The 22012-nt window shown below is 32.7% G+C and overlaps 2 protein-coding genes across 3 annotated transcripts; one reads left to right on the forward strand and one right to left on the reverse strand.

The window, feature by feature from the left end:
• The first annotated feature begins 2784 nt into the window (after window positions 1-2784).
• Window positions 2785-11300, forward strand: LOC123653414 (small integral membrane protein 14). Of its 2 annotated transcripts, XM_045589407.1 has the most exons (4): window positions 2785-2942; window positions 3198-3271; window positions 6989-7180; window positions 11075-11300. In XM_045589407.1, exons 2-4 carry the CDS (start codon window positions 3200-3202, stop codon window positions 11111-11113), a joined length of 303 nt encoding a protein of 100 aa, XP_045445363.1. In that variant the 5' UTR covers window positions 2785-2942; window positions 3198-3199; the 3' UTR covers window positions 11114-11300. The 2 variants fall into 2 exon arrangements, with proteins under 2 accessions (XP_045445363.1, XP_045445364.1); XM_045589408.1 differs by lacking the exon at window positions 2785-2942 and having other exon boundaries at window positions 2971-3271.
• A 2043-nt stretch (window positions 11301-13343) lies between these two features.
• On the reverse strand, window positions 13344-19491 carry LOC123653415 (zinc finger CCHC domain-containing protein 8). Its single transcript, XM_045589409.1, has 7 exons — window positions 18598-19491; window positions 17777-17946; window positions 17264-17462; window positions 15953-16084; window positions 15677-15854; window positions 14996-15399; window positions 13344-14148 (listed from the first exon to the last, which is right to left on the reverse strand). Exons 1-7 carry the CDS (start codon window positions 19315-19317, stop codon window positions 13402-13404), a joined length of 2550 nt encoding a protein of 849 aa, XP_045445365.1. The 5' UTR covers window positions 19318-19491; the 3' UTR covers window positions 13344-13401.
• Between the last annotated feature and the right edge of the window lie 2521 nt (window positions 19492-22012).

Here is a 22012-nt window from a genome sequence, read left to right on the forward strand (position 1 = left end):
TTATAAAATCTTTTACCATTGTCGAATTAAATTCTGCTATTTCATCCAGAAAAGACTCTACACCTGGCCTTGACTACATTTCATATAAAATGCTTAAACACCTGTCTTCTCAATCTAAACTAATTTTATTAAATATCCTGAATCTTCTTTGGGAGCATAATCTTATTCCTATGGATTGGAAGGTTGATTGTTTAGTACCTATCTTAAAACCCAACAAGGACAAGTTTAACTTTGATTCATATAGACCTATAGCATTGACTTCTTGCATGGGAAAAATATTTGAACAACTTTTAAAACAAAGATTGGAACATTTCATAGAGTCTAATCATATTTTACCTTCTAATCAGTTTGGTTTTAGAAGAGGCAGGTCTTCAAGGGAGAGCATTGCTCACTTACATCTTGATATTTATAATGCTATACAATCAAAGCAAGCTCTCGCTGGAGTTTTCTTCGATGTAGTTGGAGCCTTTAATAATGTTAACCATCATATTCTATCCACGGAATTAGCTGCGATTGGTTTACCTGTAAAAGTTATACAATGGATTTTTAATTTTTTGCACAGTAGGAAGGTATTTGTTAAGTATAATAATAGACTTATTGGTCCAAGGCTTTCTCATAAAGGTACATGTCAAGGTAGCATTTTGAGTCCATTGATTTTCACACTTTATATACATAGATTAAACTTAATTCTAGGCTCTCATATATACAATTTACAGTTTGCTGATGATTTGGTAGTCTATTGTTCTAGTAATAATATAACTACCCTAAATCTTAAGTTAAACGAAGCTTTAGTTAAATTAAATTCTTATTTTAATTATCTTGCATTGGACATTAGCTTTGAAAAGTCTAAAGTCATAGTTTTTAATAAAGTAGGGTCTGAAAGAATTAAAATAAACTATAATAATATATCTCTTCTTATCACAAATGAAGTTAAATTTTTAGGTGTTATATTCATGAATAACTTATCATGGAACAAATATGTAGACCACATAGTTGATAGAGCTCTTAAGGCTCTTAATATTTTAAAGTCTCTTGCAAAAACATATTGGGGTTCTGATCCAAAAATCCTTCTTACCCTATATAAATCTCTTGTACGCAGTCATTTTGAATATAGATTTCTATGTTTTTCTGCTAATGACAAGTTGGTTAACAAATTAAATATTATTCAAAATCACAGCCTGAGACTTATCACTGGCGCCATGAAAACAACCCCAATTAATTCGTTACAGGTCGAGTGCAACATTTCCCCTTTACACCTTAGATTTAAATATTTGAAATACTGTTTTTTGCTAAAACTGTTTTCCATTAGTAATCATCCTCTAATTAAAAAGCTTAATTACTTACATAGTAAATATCCTGTAAATGCTCCATTAACTTCTAATAACCCATTTATTCTCTTCGAATATTCATTCATGTTAAATCTAAATAACCAACACAAAATACACAGTTCTAGCAATTGGATGTGTTACGAAAAGGAGTTTGACTGTCTTATTAATCAAATCGATATTATTATTGACCATAAGCTAAAAGAGCGCCAGGAAGTTTACAACCTCATAGCACAATACTCTGATAAGTTCAAACAAGTTTACACAGATGGATCAAAAAATGATATAAATGTTTCCATGGCCTATTATGTACCTCATCTGAAGTTTGGCCAAGGCGTCAGATTGAAAAAGGAGATATCAATATTTACAGCTGAAGCTCTAGCAATTACTGCTGCCCTAGAATTCATTAAAAAACAAACTAATCAATATTGGCTGATCATTACTGACAGTATGAGCGTTCTAAAGGCTTTAGATAATTATCAATTCAGTGCTAATACAAACTTCATCATTTTAGAAATAAGACATCTCCTTTATCAACTATCCAGAAGAAACTACAACATCAAATTATTGTGGACACCTTCACATATAGGAGTAAGGGGAAATGAACATGTGGACTTTCTGGCACGTTCAATTGTTGACAGTGACAGCGGCAGCCCTGTTGATGAGAATGTTGCCGTACCATACACTGATCTATTAGTTGCTATTAAATCAAAAATCCTATCTGATTGGCGTGATCTTTGGCGACAAACCTTGTTAAGAAAAGGATCTTGGTATGCTCAGATAAATCAAGATATTGGAAAAAGTCCTTGGTTTACTAAATCGCATCAACATAGAAGCAGAAAATATTATACAATACTATGCCGCTTGAGATTTGGACATTGCAGATTTAATGCACATTTGAATCGTATGCGTATCATCTCATCGCCCGTTTGCCCACATTGCACCAACAACTCTACACAGTCTTTAGATCACATATTTTTTGAATGCTCCGCTTTTAATCTGGAACGCCTCTTATTTATAGCCAACTTGTTATCAACTTCTGGACCAAAAAATGTCCCGCGCAATACACAAGATTCATTGACTAATTTGGATAACTATACTAGTATATTTGAATTTATTTGCAATACTATCAATGATATTTGAAACAGGATCAGGACCTTCATTCATCGGATGTGAAATTTTATTTTGATATTTCAGGCTTCGGCCTATTACAGACTTGGTTTCGACCTCGCCTATCACTTATAGACAAAGAAGAGTAGACGAAAATATGAAATTTCAGACTTGGTTTCGGCCTTACTCTACCAGTCATCGAATCAGAAGAACAATAAAGTTACTTCAGACTTGGCTCCGGCCTTTTGATATATCAGAACGAAACTTACAAATTCAGACTAGGCTGTATGGATTATAGTCCTTTGCCTTTCCCTATTGGGGATAAATTTTAAAACAACAACAACCAATCAAAAAAGTCCAAGCAGACATTGGAAAATGTCGGCGTAGGTGTAGTTATCTCAACTTTTTTACTTTTGAACAGGCCAAGCGCGGGTACATTACATCAAAAGTTATAAAAATATTTATTTTTACTTTTCCACTTTTCGTTACAGTGTCAATAGTTCCCAGGTAAAAACAATTAATGCATAATTACTAATATTCACTTTCTCTTCCTTGACAGATGATCTGCTATCAATGTTTTTTTAATTGTAAATAAAAACAAAAATATAGTCGTTTCATCAATTCTATTTTTTATAATTGCGTCTGCAATTATTCGTTTATGCAACTTTGTATGTGTGTCAATTTCATAATTAAAATAGTCAATTATTAGTGTCGTGTGATCAGTGCGTAACAAAATTTTTACGTCGATTAATATTTGCGCAGAAATGGGCGATGAAATGGACCCGTGCGAATGCCTGTGGAATCATGAGCTGGCGATGCGACGGCTCATCTCGTTGGTGAGTCGTATTATCTAGTGACCTTGTACCAAATTTATCAACAGTATTATGTATGTACCACGTCTGCAGTAAATGTTACTTTGAAAAAAGAAAGAGTTAAAAATACTTTTCGATATAATCAAAAACAAAAAAAAGTCAAATCGATTAAAATTATTGTGTTGCTCATTTATTTAAAATTATGTATTTATCTTGTATTAAGAGAATTATTATTGAATTACATAGGTACAAGTACTGAAAATGTAAAATATTGTGTTACATATGACTATTTAGAGGGAAAATTGTTGTAAAGGCATTAGTTACACATAACAACCATGACTGTTGCTTATCAAGAAGATGTCAATTATTACAACTCACTTTTATAAATGTTTTTATTGCAACTGAAACACTTTAAATATAATTGCATTACCTTTTTTTATTAATTTATTTCTTTGAAAAAACTCACTTTTTGCATAACTGCTCAAAACATGGAGCAGCCCGACTAAGGTAGTACCTCGACATTTCAGAACACTGTAGCTAAATAATACTGCTTTCAAGCAGTGTTCCGTTCCTGTTGGTGAGTAAGGTGACCAGAACTCCTGGAGGAATTGGGGAGAGGGTCGGCAATGCACTTACCATGCTTCTGGTGTTGCAGACATCTTTAAGCTACGGAAATCTTTTACCATCAGGTCAGCTGTATGCTTTTTTGCCGACTTAGTTATATATATATAAGATATTTAAAAATTGTATCAAAGCCTACAGTTCTCTTATTTAAACAACATCCAAATAAACATTTAATGGTATTTAAAAATGAACGGCATCATAATGGCTTTAATAAGTCTAAATAACTGAATCACTAATAGCTGTACTTTTCAAATATTGTCACAACACAGTCAATGTACAACGTAATTTAAGTATTTGAATTATTAGCAAATAATTATTTACAAATGCCTCATGCCTTACCCAAATTATTTTATACCATTATGTAATTTCTATCAAAAGCTGATTTCTTAATTTTATAAGTAGTATTTATGGATATGTTTACTTAAAACAAACTTCTGTCAACTTATATCTAATAACTTTAAATGAGCAATTTTTGTATATATAATCTGAATCTCGGAAACAGCGCCAGTGATTTTCATGAAATAGTATGCGGGGGCTTTTAGGGGCGATAAATCGATCAAGCTAAGATTCATTTGTAGAAAATATTGTTTTGTCCATGTTTCCAGGCAATAAAAAACTGCTACTATATTATTAGAATATGAAGGTAATTTTCGCAATTATTTACATAGTTATAATGGCTCAAGTGAGAAATCGAACAGTCCAGAAACGAGATGACCCCGCCTCAAACCCACATGATTATTTTAGATTGATTATTTTTTCCCTTTTTTTTATTATTGTCGGTAAGATCGAAAAATATTATTGACGTTTCAACAGTATGTATTTCCGACCTAAATAGAATTTCCAAAAAACACAATTTACAAAAAAAAACTGATCTAAGCTCGGTCCTCCAGATATTAAATTTTAATTTTAACAATTCTTATACGCTTCAGCCTGTAATATCCCACTACTGAGCCTCTTTCTCCATGTAGAAGAAGGATCAGAGATTAATTAATCCACCTTGCTGCTCACATGTGGGTTGGCGGATATATTCCCTACTATGAGTAACGATCGCTATCAGGTGTACACGATAACAACCGGGATCGACGGCTTAACGTTCTCTCCGAGGCACGGTGGGGAGACCCACAAAGACTGCGCAAACACCCAAGCCACGGCAAACACCTGTATGACCAATAAAAATGTTTGTCATGTGCGGGGATCGAACCCGCAACCGCCAGCGCAACGCGCGGTACAATTCATGGCTGTAACCGTTGCGCCAACGCGGCGTCTTTTTGTCTAAAATGTAATTAGAAACATTAACGCTAGGAAAAATATAGGATATAAAATTGTACTATGTAAAGGTCAGCTAGTTTTATTCTGGTTTTTTTTTTGTTGGAATTTTTTATTGTAATATAAGAAGTTGATCATATGTATTTAATATTTCTTTCACATAATATAAAATATCAACAATGATTTTTAATACCTATCATAACTGAAAATGATGCATTTGTTAATAAATTTCTTTAATTTTTATTCTCATATCGTGATCTTAGATTCTAGAACATTGGTTTCTAAATTGGCTATTGATTGGTGGATTAATAAGTGCAGGTGTACAAAAGAATGTAGTTTGTCGCAATAACATTTTGCTATTTATGTCAAATTAAACACAAATTTGTTTTCTAAACAATTTTTAATATCATATCAAAAATTGACCGCTCCAGCGGGATTCGAACCCGCGTCTCCGACTGACCGTGTCGGCGCTCTAGCCAATTAAGCTATGGAACGATGTACCCGCTAGAGCGAAATTTTTGATATGATGATTTTTATTTTCGGTTTTAAGCGAACCGTGGCGCCGTCTATAGTGAGTTCTTTACAGAGACCCGTAACTATTCAAAGTTTCATATTACAATGAAAATCTTTGATATGATATTAAAAATGGTTTAGAATTCCTAATGTGAGGGTAACACAAAAAAATAAAATCGTACATATTAAAAATAGCACGGTGTCGTCTCCTGTCAAAGATTTTCAATCATCATATCAAAAATTTCGCTCTAGCGGGTACATCGTTCCATAGCTTAATTGGCTAGAGCGCCGACACGGTCAGTCGGAGACGCGGGTTCGAATCCCGCTGGAGCGGTCAATTTTTGATATGATATTAAAAATTGTTTAGAATTCCTAATGTGAGGGTAACACAAAAAAATAAAATCGTACATACAAATTTGTTTCTTTAAATATGAAAATCTATACATATAAATAAAATTGAAGTATCTGTCTGTGACTTCAAAATAACAGTTCTTTCAAGTGCATTACACAATACTGTTACAATTTCAAAACTCTTGTCCCACTATCTTTCTGTTTGCCAGCAAAATAACTAAAATCCCAAAATAAGATAAGCCGTCACATGGCAACATATACTTCTTATTTCTTAATTCCCACGGGTTCAGGATCACGCTGTTAAAATAATAATGAATATCCAGATACAATCTTCCACGCAAACGAAGTCGCGGGTACAGATAGTAAGTGATAAATTTAATATCTATAGTATGATAATGATCCAAAAAACAAAAAAAAAAAACAATGGTTTCAAAATAAAAACTTAATCTCCTTTTCTTTTCTTTAATTGACTAATATCAAGTCAATGACTAATAGTAAAGAATGTTCAGAAAGTATTGACTAACGTAAAATCAGGTTTACAACTAGGGCGGCAAACTAGCTTACGACTCACCTATTTTAAACGATTACCATAGTTTATAGACGCTTGCAACACCAGAAACATCGCAAGCGCGTTGCCGACCCCATCCACAGTTTCCCCCAGGAGCTCTAGTAATCTTTCTCACCACAAGAACACAATCCTGTTTGAAAGCAGTATTATTGAGCTGTTATCTTTTGTAAGGTCGAGGTTTCCTCACGACTTCCCCAGTTGGGCTGTTCCAGATTTTGAGTAAGATGTTTCCTGCTGTGCCCTACCTCAGTTAAAGTATTTAAGTGCCCATTAAAGCTCTTAGAGAGGGTCAGGAGTCGACAACACACTTACAATGCTTTTGGTGTTGCAAGCGCCGGCTACGATAACCGCTTACAATCAGGTGGACTGTGTACGCTTGTTTACCACTCTTTTCATTCAAAAAAGTTTCTTATTTACAGCTACGTCAAGGTCAATCATACTGTACAGACAATGAATGCCTGGAGCAATTGCCTGGGTTTCCACAGCCAGAGTCGGCAGGGAACAGCTTCCTTGTCATGTTCTTGATGATGGCACTCGCTGTAGCCATGTACATGATGCGCCCACGTCGTAACCAGATACAGGACGCTGCTAAACCGATGCCTAATTCTCAGGTTAGATAATTATGTTTTACTTTATTACTTGTTTATTTGAATTGTAGATTGATATGTTTATCTATAGGAAAATTTCATTGAGCATCAACTTCTAACTTACCTTGATAAGGGCTTTTCACAGTAATAAAAGAAATAATTCCGTAGTGACTTTTTTTTATAAATAATAGACTTGTGCCTGAACACAATCTACTTTGATGAAATACAAAGGGAAGTCTTATTTTAAGCCAACTAGGTTTAAAATATGTCCATGAATTTGAACTTTTTGAAGGTGGATATTTATCGCTTATTATACAGAAGAAGAATTCTAATATGCATACTTCCATATTGTTATAAGAACAAAGTCACAAGAAAATATGACACAAAGATAGTTTGACACCGTAGCGTGCATTTCATATAGGCAGATAGGCACTGCCTACCCTGGCATGTTACTAAAAATGATATTTTATATAAAACATAAACATGACAATTATTTTTGAATACATATTTTTGGTAAAGACTTAAATCATAATGTAATTTAAATCCGCTTCAAAAAAAACCCGCCGTTATATATGCGATATCAGCGCTTCGTGCGCATCGACGACGGGCCTTTAATGAAACTTCTGCCTATAATCGCTTAATAAATGTAAACAATGACAGTACGACATTATATAATACTACAACTTTATAATGTCGCGCGCGTCATATGGAATACGAACAAAGTATTGTGTTTTTAACATTAGTCGGTTTAACAACGAAATTAGGCATTGCCTAAGAATAACCTGTCAAATTAAATTGTCTTGAATTCGATACCGTTTGTACTAATGATTATGATTTTTGACACGGTCGCGTAATCGCAACATTCCACAGAGTAATATTAGGACAATTCACTTTTAATTTTTCGTTTGTGCGTTCTTGTTATTAGTGAAAATATTAATATATTAGTGATGAATAAGTTTACTTGTGAAATATGTAACGGAGATGTGTGTTTGATGAAAGTAAATAGTGCATCGAATTTCAACACGTTCAATTTTACAGATAAATTAAAAATTGTTCAGGCGTATCGATTTAACACATAAATAACAATGACGTTATAATTTTTCATTTATTAATAAATAAACAAGTACTTTCATTATGAATACAATTTCGTAACTAATTAATAATGTTATCAATGATTTCATATGTTTGACACAAACGAATTTATCAGAGTGTCTGCCTTATGAGATCACTGTGTCTATCTAGTAACTGATTCCTTTGATGTTTCATTTGTATCAGTCACTCATGAGTTACCCAAGTCTAGTCCAAATAGGTGTCAGTTGGTTGCTGTACGTGTATTTGTATGCCTGCATTATTAGTATAAATGCACTTTACGTGTCCAATAATTAACTTGTCTGTTCTTGAAATTACCTAAAAGCCTCTATCTATTCCCAACAAAATTAAAATAAATAAGGAAAAAATTGCGAGAAAGTAAGTGCAGTGTGGCTTTTCAAATTTTTTTTTTGACTGCCTACCCTGTCTAAAAACTTTATGCACGCCACTAGTTTGACACACAACATAAAAAGTATATGTCATAATAGGTACTTGACTACTCATCTCTCTCATTTCTTTAAAGAAACCAACAATCGACAGCTAAAGTGAGGAGAGCACCAAAATTAAATCTTAAGGTATAGTTTTAGTGTATTCGAGCGGAAACCTTCGTTCCTTCGAACCTCCGTTTCAATAGCACGACATATATTGTTACAAAAAGTCCAACCATAAAACAATTCAAATTGACGTAATTATTGCTCCCACTTGAGTTCGAATTTCAAACCAATCCAATTAATTTATGTATCTATAACTGTCACTTTATATCCCGTAAAATTTGGCTTTGTCTACATTTTTAGTACAATAAAGAGTCAAGTTTCAGTCAAGTAACAGTTGACAATGTGGAAACAATGAGTAAAATATAAAGTCAAATAAAAACACATCCTTCGTAAATGGACTATCCAACACAAAAATAATTGTGTAATTCAAACCACTAGTTACTAAAATTAGTGCGTTTAAATGAACAGAGAAAATTCAGCTTTATAATATTAGTATACATAGCAAAAAACGTATGGTGTTCTATCACGTGGCCTAAGAGCGCAATGTAGCGTTATCAATACTGATTACTGACAAACAATATGTGGATTATAATTTTAAACTAAGTCTGTTATTATTACTAAATAGTTTCCACCAGCGGTTTCGCCTGCACAGAACCAGTGTTGTGTATGTCTTTTATATTAAACTCCCTTTTGCAACATTTTTTCATTGACGCTACGCTCCTATTGGTCATAGCGTGATTTTGTTATAGCCTTCTCCAATAAATGAGCTAATAATATATATATGATCTGAGATAATGATATTTAATCCTATCAACCAAACAATGTTTCAATATGAATCAGTAGTCCCTGAGGTTACAACGTTCAACCAAACAATCACCTCAAATGTATAATATTTACATTACATATCGATGCCTAACAGCCAAAAAGGGTTAAGCGACATTTTTTGAGAAACTGAGTTATATATATAGTTGTATTCGATTCTAACTATATATATAACTCAGTTTCTCAAAAAATGTCGCTTAACCCTTTTTGGCTGTTAGGCATCGATATACATATAGTGATGACTAAATAAGCGAAGTGTTCGAAATATTTTACGTAAAATAAGAGTATCGCTTATTAGCGCTTAAAATGAGTCACTTGCGACGCAATAACAAATGCATGACCACATCCAATCTTCCTTCTTTGGAACGAACGATTCAGGCTTAAGATGCGTTTCGATATATCGTTTTTATGTCAGAAATAGATTTGGATAAGTATATAGAAATATATATAAACTTTTTTTAATTACAGGTTACTAGATAAGACAAGCTTTTAGCTTTTGAAACAAAAAAAAAAACTATAGTAGGATGATGATCTGAGGTCGGGAAGTGCTCAGGGACAGGGGTTTTAGGGTAAAAAACGGTTTATCTCGATTTCCGGCTAAACTACAAGTCCTATGGAACAAAGCGCAATGGCAAAGTTGTAGGATATAAATAGATTTACAACTTTTGCGTTTACACTTTTTTCGCGTAACCTCAAAATTCATGTGCAAAATTCAAAACACAAATTAAAGTTTTTGGTTTTCTATTTTTCTTTTACAAGAAAATTTTGTTATTACGAAATGTTGTGAAAACTTGCCTTTTTATGTCCCAAACACACTGTTTTTTATTTATTTATTTAAAGTATTTATTTTTTCGCCTCATTTTGACCTCAATATCGAAAAGGCATCATCATTTTTAATCGAAATTTCTCACGTCAAAATATCAGCCGTTTCAAAAAAGTCAGTGGGCTTTTTGTTCGTTAAAATCTCTATTTTCTGATGGTGTAAAAAAATATACACTACTATGGTAAATGTTTTCAGAAAATTCAAAGAAATGTGCCCCTCCCTACCACTTCCCGACCTCAAATCATCCGTAATTTATTTTTCCTTTCATTTTCGTTGTATTCCCTTTCTTTTCCAATGGGTTTCATCCTACTATAATTTTTTTTTCTTCACTTTTTACCATTTTCAGAGGCTAAAAGCACTGGTCTAGGTGCGATTTTTTTCGTTACTACTCTAGTATGACTGTATTAAGGTAACCCGACAGAAATTTTCCTATTTTGGGAACTGTTAATAACTTGAAAACATACATTTTTAAAATATTCCCACTCTCTGTGCAGTTATTTAAACTTTTTATTCCGTATCTATCTATGAAGTAGTAGAAAACTAAAAAAAAAAGGTTAACAACATTGGCACAGTTATTTGCAAGTTATGGTGTAACCAACCGGATTGTATTATATGGTATCCTGTTGGTCGCACCATAGATATTTTTATAAACAATGTATTAAGCCTTAACACATTTACCTTCGTTGCCAGGATCGCGACGGAGCTCCACCAACACCACCAAGAATTTAATAAAAAGTGATAACATTCTTCAAAGTTCAACAATGGACAACAAAAATCCGTATGTATAATAAACAGAACTACATTATGGATATAAACAATAATTACTATCATATTAATGTATAGAATAAGATATATATAGTTATAAAACATATATTAGTAATAATAGTTGAATATTAAATCAGTTTAAATCATTCCATGGAAGTACTACTCATTGCCAAGTCTCAAAATGTTATTTAATTGTAGGTAAACATTAACCACACGGCTTGTCCAGGCTATATCAATATAATATAAAAATAAATAACCTAGCATAAAACTATTTTAAATAATTTTAATGGTGTATATATCAGTTAAAATAAAAACATTTAAACTTTTAAGTAAATGTTGTCATCAACAAGACATTAAAAATAGTTTTTTCCTGCGAGTGGTAATACTGGAAATTTTAAAATTCAAAATTTTTGTAGCTTAATGTTTATATGTAATATTTACTTACTAAAGAATAATTAATTCCTCTCATTACTACTCGTAAATTGTCATTGTGTATGTTTATTTACAAATTATATTGATACACATTATAATTTCATTTGTGTATTTTTTTTTAAATTGTAATTTGTAAATGTATTGGTGCTAATTTTTTCAACAAATTTGCAAACAGATTTTAAAATTTCATTTTTTTAATATTAATGTGTTTTAAAAATATCAATTGATCATCACAAGTATAAGACAGTTCTACAGTCAATACTCAGATCTGAATTATAAATTAAAAAAAAAAAAATGATTTATGTATTATTTTTCTTTCACTATAAAACTTCATGATGGAGTCTCTCAAATTTATTTTTATTTTTAATATTGGTAACAAAACTTAGGATGTTTTTCCTTAGAATGCCAGATGAATACTCTGGTTCAGTTTGTGATATTCCATTAATTTTAGTTTTTATTTTTGTTTCGGGTTGGGTTTTTGCAGTAATAACTCTTATCACTAGATTATTTTTGCTTTCACTTTATATTCTAATTGCCACGATCATGTTTGTATTATATGCAAAATAATAAATTATAATAATTACGTCACAACACTTGTTTTATTTCTTTTAAGAATCCAATCATTAAACTTTTTTTGCAAATTATAAGGATAAAACAAATGGATACATAAAATGAAAATATTTTAATATGTACTTTGTGTGTTGAGTTTGGAAAGTTCTTTAAAATATTATAAAGAAAAATATAATTTTATGTGGACGATGTAACATGCCACTGACACATACTGCCACAAACTGTTTAAAAGTCTAAGAATACTCTTATTTCTACACATGGCTGTATAAAAATATTTTATAACAGCTATATAATATACAAGATGTTATGTTTAGATGTTTCTACTTCCCTATTGAGCAAGGAAATGGACTTATCCTATTCATAAACAGCTAATATTGACGAAAATTTTATATACAATCTGAAAATAATTTGTATTTTAAAATGTGTACTATTGGAAATGTAATTTCAAACATTTCATTTACTGTGCCAGTACGGTGTCATCTTGATATAAGTTAAGTGCTTACCACGATCCATTTACGTCAAAAGGAAACCATCCAAAAAGTATTGTCCACACACATATATAAATGTAGCATCTCTTTTTAGTTTAAAACTGTAGGTAGTTCAGATGTTAAAATTATGTAAACTGCTGTTTTATAAATGAAATGGTATAAATATGAAGTAGTAAATAAGTTATGTGTATTTATCTAGGCATTTTGTTTTCTTCAATTTATATCAATCAGTATTTTTTTTATAATCAATAAATATTACATAAATATGATTCCCTCTTGTGATATTTGTTATCTTACACTTGCAGCATGTCTCGATTCAGATATATGTAATATTTTTACTGACAATTATTTAGTGAAGTTTTCAGTGAAGTCCAAGCTAGTCAACAAAAAAGTATGCTATAGAAATATACATACATATGCTTAAAGAAAACCACATTTAGGTATTTGACTTATCAGCACTAGTTTGTCTACTTTGGTCATTGAAATTTATTTTTAGTGCAAATTTAAATTTAAGAAATATTTTATTTTGTAATTATTGACATAATTATATCCTCCAAATATAAAATATGTATATAGAAATTTTCGCCAAACTATTGTTAATAAAATTAAAATATATAATAATAAAATTCTACATATTAATACCTTTATCTCTAACATCTTGTATATCCGATATATACAACTATTCTAGTTATGTCTATAAATGTCCAACAATTTGATTATTTTCTATAAACCACCACCTTATTATAAGGTGGTATTCTCAAATCATGAGTCCTGTATCCTATCAACAACCGATTTTACTTTTTTAAGCAAACTATTAATTTGCTTGAACTTACCAGTTGAGTTGGGAAGATTTTCGAAATTAATAACGTCGCATATGTCCTTTGCGAATTTATCTTCGCTAGGCAATTTCACGTAACTTGAAGCGACATTTATAACAGGTGTGCCATATTGTGTAGTTTTCACGTGTCCTGTCTTTGTATCTGATGTATTTACGATTTTTCCTATGTTATTTGTCTGAATATTAGATGTAGTAGGTGTACTTACAGACTCTTCGGGAGTTTTATTATGAATGTCAGGTTTTATTACTTCTGTATTTACATCTGATGGTTTACTTGATAAAGCTCCATCATCAATACAGTTACTTTTTGTACTACCCTCTTGTTCACTTTTTACAATCTGATCTGCTTTTGGAGTAGCTGTTATTTCTACTTCTACATTAGTTAGAGTATTATCTTCTACTACAACTACTCTTTTAGGTTCTGTAGTAATATCTTTTTTATTGTTTGCATCACTTTTCTTCATTTTTTCTCTTTGTTCTTTTTCTGCCATTTCCAATAATTCATCAATTTCTGTAATATCTAATGTGTCACTTTCCACGGTTTCAACTGATTCAGAGAGAACAATGGTTTCTGACACAGGTTTGTCAGTTTTTAGTGCATTCAAAAGCAGTCTTTTCTTTTCTTCTAAATCATCCAGACTTGGACTTTCGCGCCCGCTACCTACTGCAGACTGAAATATTTAAATGGATAGAATAAATATTATTCTCACTATAGTAAGTTAACTCCATCTTTATAAAAATTACCATAAATAACATTCAGGCAAACCTACCATGATTTTACCATATTGCTTATAAAAGCTATCATTTAAAACATGAAGCAAACCATAACTACTGTGAGATCCAGCTTGTAGTTGATTACAACAAATAGAACCAAAATAATTGTGTTTGCTCGCAAACGAAAAAAAAAACCGACTTACAATTACATCGACGAGTAATACAACGTAGATCGACGAAAAAATAGTCAAGTAACTACGCGTTATCAAAGATTACTCAAAAAGTAGTTATCAGATCTCGATAAAATTTATATGTGACCACATGATAAACATCAGCTTTCGATTAAATTAAAAATTATCAAAATCGGTACAACCAGTAAAAAGTTATTGCGGATTTTCAAGAGTTTCCCTCGATTTCTCTGGGATTCCATCATCAGATCATGGTTTCCTTATCATGGTACTAAACTAGGGATATCTTCTTTCCAACAAAAAAAGAATTATCAAAATCGCTACACCCAGTAAAAAGTTATGCGGTATAATACAACGTAGGTCGACGAAAAAAGCGTCAAGTAAAATCGCATTATTAGATATAACTCGAAAAGTAGTTGTTAGATCTCAAATAAATTTAAATGGGACCAATTGACACACACCTCCTTTCGATTAAAAGAAAATTTGTCGAAATCGGTCCACACGGTCAAAAGTTCTGATTTAACATACATAAAAAAATAAAAAAAAATACAGTCAAATTGAGAACCTCCTCCTTTTTTGGAAGTCGGTTAAAAATATTACTGAAAATTATACTTACATCGTAATCTTCGTCAATCGTGATCAAATCATCATCAGGAATTGGTATGTCATTAATTTGAATCACTTCTATTGTTTCTATATCACTACAACTATCCACATTTTCGTCATTTGAATGTTTGTTCCCTTTACATTTTTTTATTTTGTCTTTAGGGGATTCATTAAATCTCTTATTTTCTATATTTGAACTGTTCTTATTGGGTGAAATTATTTTATCTTTTTCATTAGAACTTGTGTTATTTTTACCATTTGGTGTTTTATTTTGGAAATTATTTGTTTTTTCTTTTCTTTCTGGAGATGATGATGGTGGTAGCGGAGGTGGTGAAGACGGTGGAGGTGGTGGCAGCACTTTTGGAGGTGGCTCGTCATCAGGCAATGGTGGATTTGATGGAAATACAACTGTCTCTGTAAAGTTTTACGAAATGTTTATAATGAAAACTATAAGTTATAAAAAATTATTGATACATCACAGCTTTAGTAAGATGTTGTATGAATATGATAGGATAATGTGACCATAAAAATTATTAAGGATAGATTATAAGGTAGTTTACTTTTATTTTTATAAACTTAAATATTTATATGAAGATTTTGGGAAGAAATTTGAATGGCATATTTTAATATAAACAAAAATTTGGTGTGCAAATTTCTCCCACATTTTTCTTTCTATTGAATATGAACAAACCATCTCCACTGTCTAATTCCATTTCACCCTGGCCTTGTAAGGAGTTATTGTTTGATGAAGGGAACATTAGCAATTTCTTCCGTTTGTAAGCTTTTACTGCATTAGGAGCTAATGTTTGTAACATTACCATCTTACTGTCTTGCTCCGACATAGGTGGTATACCAAACAAATGTCCTTCCTACGAAAAAGAAGATTACACTTAAGTTTTATTAATTAAATTCTCATATAATGAAAATTAAAGTAGTTTAAAGTCATGAAAGGAATACACTTTTTTACCTCTATGTACCGTGAACTCGTAGGTACATTGAACCCAGGAAAGTCAAGAATCTTCTTAATATCAAATTTGTCTTTAAACCCTGGCTCACAGACTTCACCCTCCTCTTCATCAGGATCAAGAGTAGCATTACCCTTAAAAGGCAAATATTTTACGTTAAATATAAATCAATTACCGAGGTGGGCACAGCAGGACATATCCTGCTCCAAATTTTGACCAGTCTGTCTGGAGAAGTACCTCAACCTTACAGAAGATCACAGCTAAGTAATACTACTCTCAACCAGTGTTGGGTTCCTGCAAGTGTCAGAGGCGGCTCATCCTAAAGTGTGCTGGTGTGGTGCACTCCCATGAAAATATATAAGTAACCTTAAATCTATATTTCTTTATAATACATACTATTTTTACATTACATTCTTTCTTTTACATAAAGCCTGTTCAATGTTGTAAATAATTTATTGTATTACATATACCTACGCATACATTTGGCGTCAAGTTGTAACGAGTGAAGCGCCAGCGATTACGATTCTATGAAACGAAGTTTAGTACGATTCCTAGCACTGTATTCAATGATTGCGAAAAAGGAACATCTACTTAGGCTGGCGCGTGATACAAAAGATTACGTAGTAGTCTGGAGCGCCGCTCACGCGCGATCTTGCCAAACTGCGATTTCGGCCGCGCTGCGCGCCGCGGTAATAAGAAGCATATGCGCTATTGGCGTAATCATCAGTGTTATTTCGTAGTTTTTATTTTAAATAAAAATTAAAAACTAGTTGTGCGCGACATTTTGTGTTAAAAATGGAACATAAAATTAAAAATAAAATATGTTTTTAAATCTGAACAATATTTCAAAACACCTTGATTGTGTGGATGTGAAGAAAGGTGTAACAATAAACTATTTTGTTTTCCGTGTCTGGTGTTTGGAGCTAACGCAGGCAGTGGTTGTGAATCTGCATGGACAGAATGGATTTTCTGTACAAATAAAGTAAATGGTAAGCTCTAAGTTTTTCGTTAAGTTCAAAAAAAACTCCTATTAAAAAATTTCATAAGGTGCCTCTGGTGTGTGTGTTACTCCACGGACAACGGTAACCGCTTTAAACAGCTTAGGTGGCCCGTACACTTGTTTGTAGACAAAATTGTATAAAGATTGTTACAATTTTCTTGCATATTTACTTTACAACTTTGTATAATATAGTGTGATGGCTCATATATACATACACACCTAGGTTTAAAATTAATTGTAATCTATTTGTCCTCATGACCCTAAAAATAGTTAAATTTATAAAATAGATATTTAAATTATTAGTATATCTTACTGATGAATCAAACAATGTTATCCCAGAGTGAGATATCCTCGCCTCTTCCAGCCAACCAGGGGGGTATCCCAATAGCCTCATACGATATATGTATAATGGGAGTTCGTATCTCTTAAGACCTAATGCATTCCGTAGAGTCCCTGATATTCTACCGGGTACTAAGTGGCCATACTTTTGATCGTCTTCAACATGGTAACGTCTGGAAAATTATTTTAATACATAAAATTAGTAATTAGAGTATAAACAATAATTATAAGTAGTACTGAAATTTACTGCCAACTTCAATGGAACAGCATAGAGGATAACATTTCCTTTTCGGAGAAAAAGGCCTTTGCTTGCAGTGGGACCTTACATGTTGAATTAATCAATGTAATTTAAAAGTTTTTTCTTAGTTTAAGCAATCTCTGTACAAACTTGCTTTTAATTAGTAATGAGATATTAACAAATTAATGCAGAACTGTACAGAAAGGAATCCTGCAACTAATTTAATTGTTAACGTTTTTATGAACTGACCCCATTTTTGTGGTCATAGTTTTTCTCTTCTGAGCTATTCGTTGATGGTTTCTGGGTAAAGTGCAATCACGAAGTTGATGTTCACCATCACAATTGAAGCATATTTGTCTTCTTTTACATGCCTCTGGTGGAGTTTCTTCCTTAGTAACATCTGATATTAAGGTTGCATTCTGAAACATTTTTTTACTACTAGTAAGACAGTTAGATGTAAATTAAAAAACATTTAAATTTATTTATTACTAATATAATTTAATAAACAAAATAAAGATAATTTATTTAAAGGTGCTCTTTTCAATTAAACATCAGTTTCCTTTATTTGGATAGCTACCAAAAACAAAAGGATACAAGTTACCTAATATTGACACTATATCAATATTGCTAGAATTCACAGTAACAGGCTAAACTATTTTGGATATAACAGTTGTAAACAGTTCTAAATAGTATTAAATTCGACGACACGTTGGTGCAGTGGTCACAGTACTGACTGTTGCGCTGGTGGTCGCAGGTTCAAACCCCACTCATGACAGATATTTGTGTTGGCCATATAGATGTTTGTCATGGTTTGGGCGTTTGTGCATGTGTTTTGTGTATGTTTCCGGACCCCCAACACACGAGAAAATCCTACTGAGGGCTGTTGAGTGTGAAGCGTTTATTTATTATTTATAAAAAGCAAAGTTTGTAAGACACATTTTATACTGCTCTGGAGCTATGTCTGGACATAACTAGCTCTATACAAAGTGTTCTACAACTTAATATAAATAAAATATCTTAATAAATTTTTTAGATATTAATTATTCAATAATGCAATGCTAACAACTTACCTGACTATATTTAGGTATCTCTATGTATTTATCATCGCAGGGTTCAGTGTCCACGAAAAACAAGCCATCGTCAATATTAGTAGATTCATCTTTACTCCAGACTTCATTAGCCAAATCTTCTGGCCAAATGTCAAGTTCATTATCAGATTCTTCATTTTCATTTATACAACCTTCACTACTTGATTTTAAGAGATTAACTAAAAAATCTTTTATCGTCTTTTTATATACGCGAGCAAATTTACTGTCTTTAAAACGCAATGAAATTAACGGTGTCCTGTTCTCACAACCGATAACAGCAAAACCACTGTTAGAAGCTGGAGAATCGAGGACTATATCTTCATCAATTGTTACAGTGTTTACACAACTACTATCGTTATTTTGACAATGAATTGTTTCAGATTGTTTTATTTCAATGTCATTTGATTCGCTTTTCTCATTAGGACTACTTTTTTTTGGTATCCATTCAGAAGTGATTTTTTCTCCATTACTGGTATTGTTTCGGTTTTTATTTTCGGTTAAGCTGTCTTCAAAACTGTCAATGCTAATAACATCATCACACTTTTGTTCGTTTATATTTTTATTTTCACAGGTTTTCTCACTATTTCCAACTGAAGAACGACTCTTTTTAGGCTCCTTAACTTCATCGTCACTACTTATTACGATGTCATCGTTATCTAATTCAAATATTATATCGTTTACACCCGCTTTTCTTTTAGCCATGATTATAAAACATACAAATTATAAAATCAACTACAACATAAAGGTAAAATATTAAACATAATAATGAAGATGTAATGCGAATTATGTCTTACATTTCTATTGTGATAATTGTGATTTGCGTTCAAAACGTCACTTCATCAAGTAATAAATGTGCCTTTCTAGTGATGTTCAACTTCATCTAATTCGAGTATGGCGTTGCTCGCACGCTCGAACCTCGAATTATATCGAATTGAACATATTGTAAAACAAATTGTAATTATAAATTAATACAAATAGTTATTTTATATTGCGAAGATTTAATACAAAATCACATATATAGCTACATTTAAAAAATTCATTTTTAGTCATTCTACATGAAAGTTAATTATTACTATTTTTTCTATTTCATTTTTAAGAATACATTTCAAAGTGAAACTTCTTTAGCGCATAAGGGTAAAATTTTTACGAATGAAACGGCAACACGTTTTTGTCGTTTTATCAAAGCTTGTCTTTAGATTTGTATAAATATAAACGAGACTTAAAAATTAGTTTGCCAAGTAAGTTTCACTTCTGACATGTGTACTTTGTACTCACGCACTTTTTTTAAATATTAATGATTTTTTAAGTATTATGAAGCCGATTCATTAAATTTGTAAATATTAGACAAATAATTCACTGAGTTACTTCCAGTCAGTTCGAGCTATTTTCAACCTGAGTTTACCTTTATTACCCTTAAATTCTCTTTGCCTGGGTTAACTCGAATAGTTAATCGAGTTTACATCACTATAAATATTTAATGACATTAACAGCTATAGATAATTAATAGAAAAGATTATTGAATAATTAAAGAACACTAGATAATTACCGTAAAATGAGGTCAAAAGACACGATTTCAAAGTTCGAATGATAAATTTTCTATATGATCGTTGAAAATATAAAATATAATTTAGTATTATCTTTTTGTCACCACTTATACTTCACTATAATAACTAAAAATTATAAAATATATTTTTATACTCCAAGGTTCAAGGTTCAAGGTTTATAACAAGGTTCCACAACCACTTTGGAACTTATGAAGCCGACCGATGGCGGGATAACCATCCAACTGCTGGCTTTGAAATACACAGGCCGAAGACGGGCAGCAGCGTTTTCGATGCGACAAAGCCAGTACTGCGGTCACCAACCCGCCTGCCCAGCGTGGTGACTATGGGCAAAACACACGAGTTCACATTATTTTTGGCGTAAACTTGTGGAGGCCTATGTCCAGCAGTGGACTGTATAGGCTGTAATGATGATGATGATTATACTCCAAGAAGTGTGCAGAATTTTGAGCATGCATTAGAGGAGGACCACCGCGTACCATCCACAGTCTGATGGAATGGTTAAGAGATTTAACCAGACCCTTGAGAGGCATTTGGCGAAATTGGTAGACGACAAACAAAAGGATTGGGACAAGTATATACCACTCTTCCTTCTGTGGTACCGAACCGCCGAGCATGAGAGCATAAAAGATACCCCGGCGTATGTCAATTACGGTAGAGAATTAAGAATACCAGTAGACCTATTGACTGGAGGGGCACCGGAGGGACCAAATACCGTACAAGACTATGTCAGCGATTTAAGGGAAGAAATGTGCTATGTGCACCTTGGTTCGGGAAAATGGGTTACAGTCAAGCGAGAACATGAAAACCAGATACGACCGGAAATCGAACACAAGTGGCTACAAGGAAGGGTAACTGGTGTGGCTGCATAACTCGATGGAACTCTAAAGAAGAATAGTCTCGAATACCGGGTATTTGTGCGAACTTTCCAGAATGGTCTGTGATACAGATAAAGACAGAACCAAATAGAATGTTGGCTTTATTCAACACTAAAATAAGACATAGTAAATAAAAAGGTATTGATATTTTGACAGAATGACACTGATGATAATGTCATAGTATTATCTAATATTATAAAGAAGATAATGTAACATGTAACTTTCATCAAGGAGATCACATCATTCACCCCCCCTTTATGAAGAAACGTAATCTTGAAAGTGGGCTGGAGGTCTGCGTTCGCGAACAGAGCGACGAACTTGTGTACTCTTCACTTCTGGGCTAGCAGGTGGAGCTTCGTTAGAAAGGACCTCCTCTATTTCTAATTGCTCTTCGTCATCCGACGAGTCATCATCAACGGCCTGAGGTAGTGGCGCTAAGGACCTATTAGAGACTGTCGTCTCTCGTCCACCCGCTAATCGAACGTGAGAATATTCAGGATTGCTTTGTAACAGCTGTACCTCTTCTACAGCCGGATCATATTTGGAACCCCTTACGTTCTTCTTCATATAAACAGGTCCGGGTGAATGAAGCCAAGTTGGTAAAGATTGGCCGTTTACCGAGCGACGAGGATGGTTGGACATACGCTCATGTGGCGTTGCATTCGTTCCCGTACATAAGAGGGATCTTATGGAATGTAGCGCTGGCAGCAAAGCTTTCTCCCAGTTAGCAACGTCTTCGTTATTCGATCTGAGATGTAATCGAATTGTTCGCCACAGCGTACCATTTAGTCTCTCAACCAAACCGTTTCCTTGGGGATTGTAAGGGGTGGTGCGACTGCAAGATGTTCCCAGTGAGGTTAAGAAATGTTTTAGCCGGAGTACCAAACATGGAAAATAAATCTTTAAGGCAATTTATGACCGTTCCGGATGTCATATCTTTACAGGCATACGCAAACG

This window comes from Melitaea cinxia, chromosome 5, assembly GCF_905220565.1.
Source record: "Melitaea cinxia chromosome 5, ilMelCinx1.1, whole genome shotgun sequence".
NCBI lineage: Eukaryota > Metazoa > Arthropoda > Insecta > Lepidoptera > Nymphalidae > Melitaea > Melitaea cinxia.

Excerpts from the sequence above, each read along its gene's own strand:
- LOC123653414 (XM_045589407.1), top strand. The coding sequence starts at position 3,200 with ATGGGCGATGAAATGGACCCGTGCGAATGCCTGTGGAATCATGAGCTG. Across the intron at positions 3,272-6,988 it reads TGCGACGGCTCATCTCGTTG|CTACGTCAAGGTCAATCATA; the intron begins GTGAGTCGTATT and ends TCTTATTTACAG. Across the intron at positions 7,181-11,074 it reads AACCGATGCCTAATTCTCAG|GATCGCGACGGAGCTCCACC; the intron begins GTTAGATAATTA and ends CTTCGTTGCCAG.
- LOC123653415 (XM_045589409.1), bottom strand. The coding sequence starts at position 19,317 with ATGGCTAAAAGAAAAGCGGGTGTAAACGATATAATATTTGAATTAGAT. Across the intron at positions 17,947-18,597 it reads AGATACCTAAATATAGTCAG|AATGCAACCTTAATATCAGA; the intron begins GTAAGTTGTTAG and ends AAAATGTTTCAG. Across the intron at positions 14,149-14,995 it reads CGATTGACGAAGATTACGAT|TCTGCAGTAGGTAGCGGGCG; the intron begins GTAAGTATAATT and ends TAAATATTTCAG.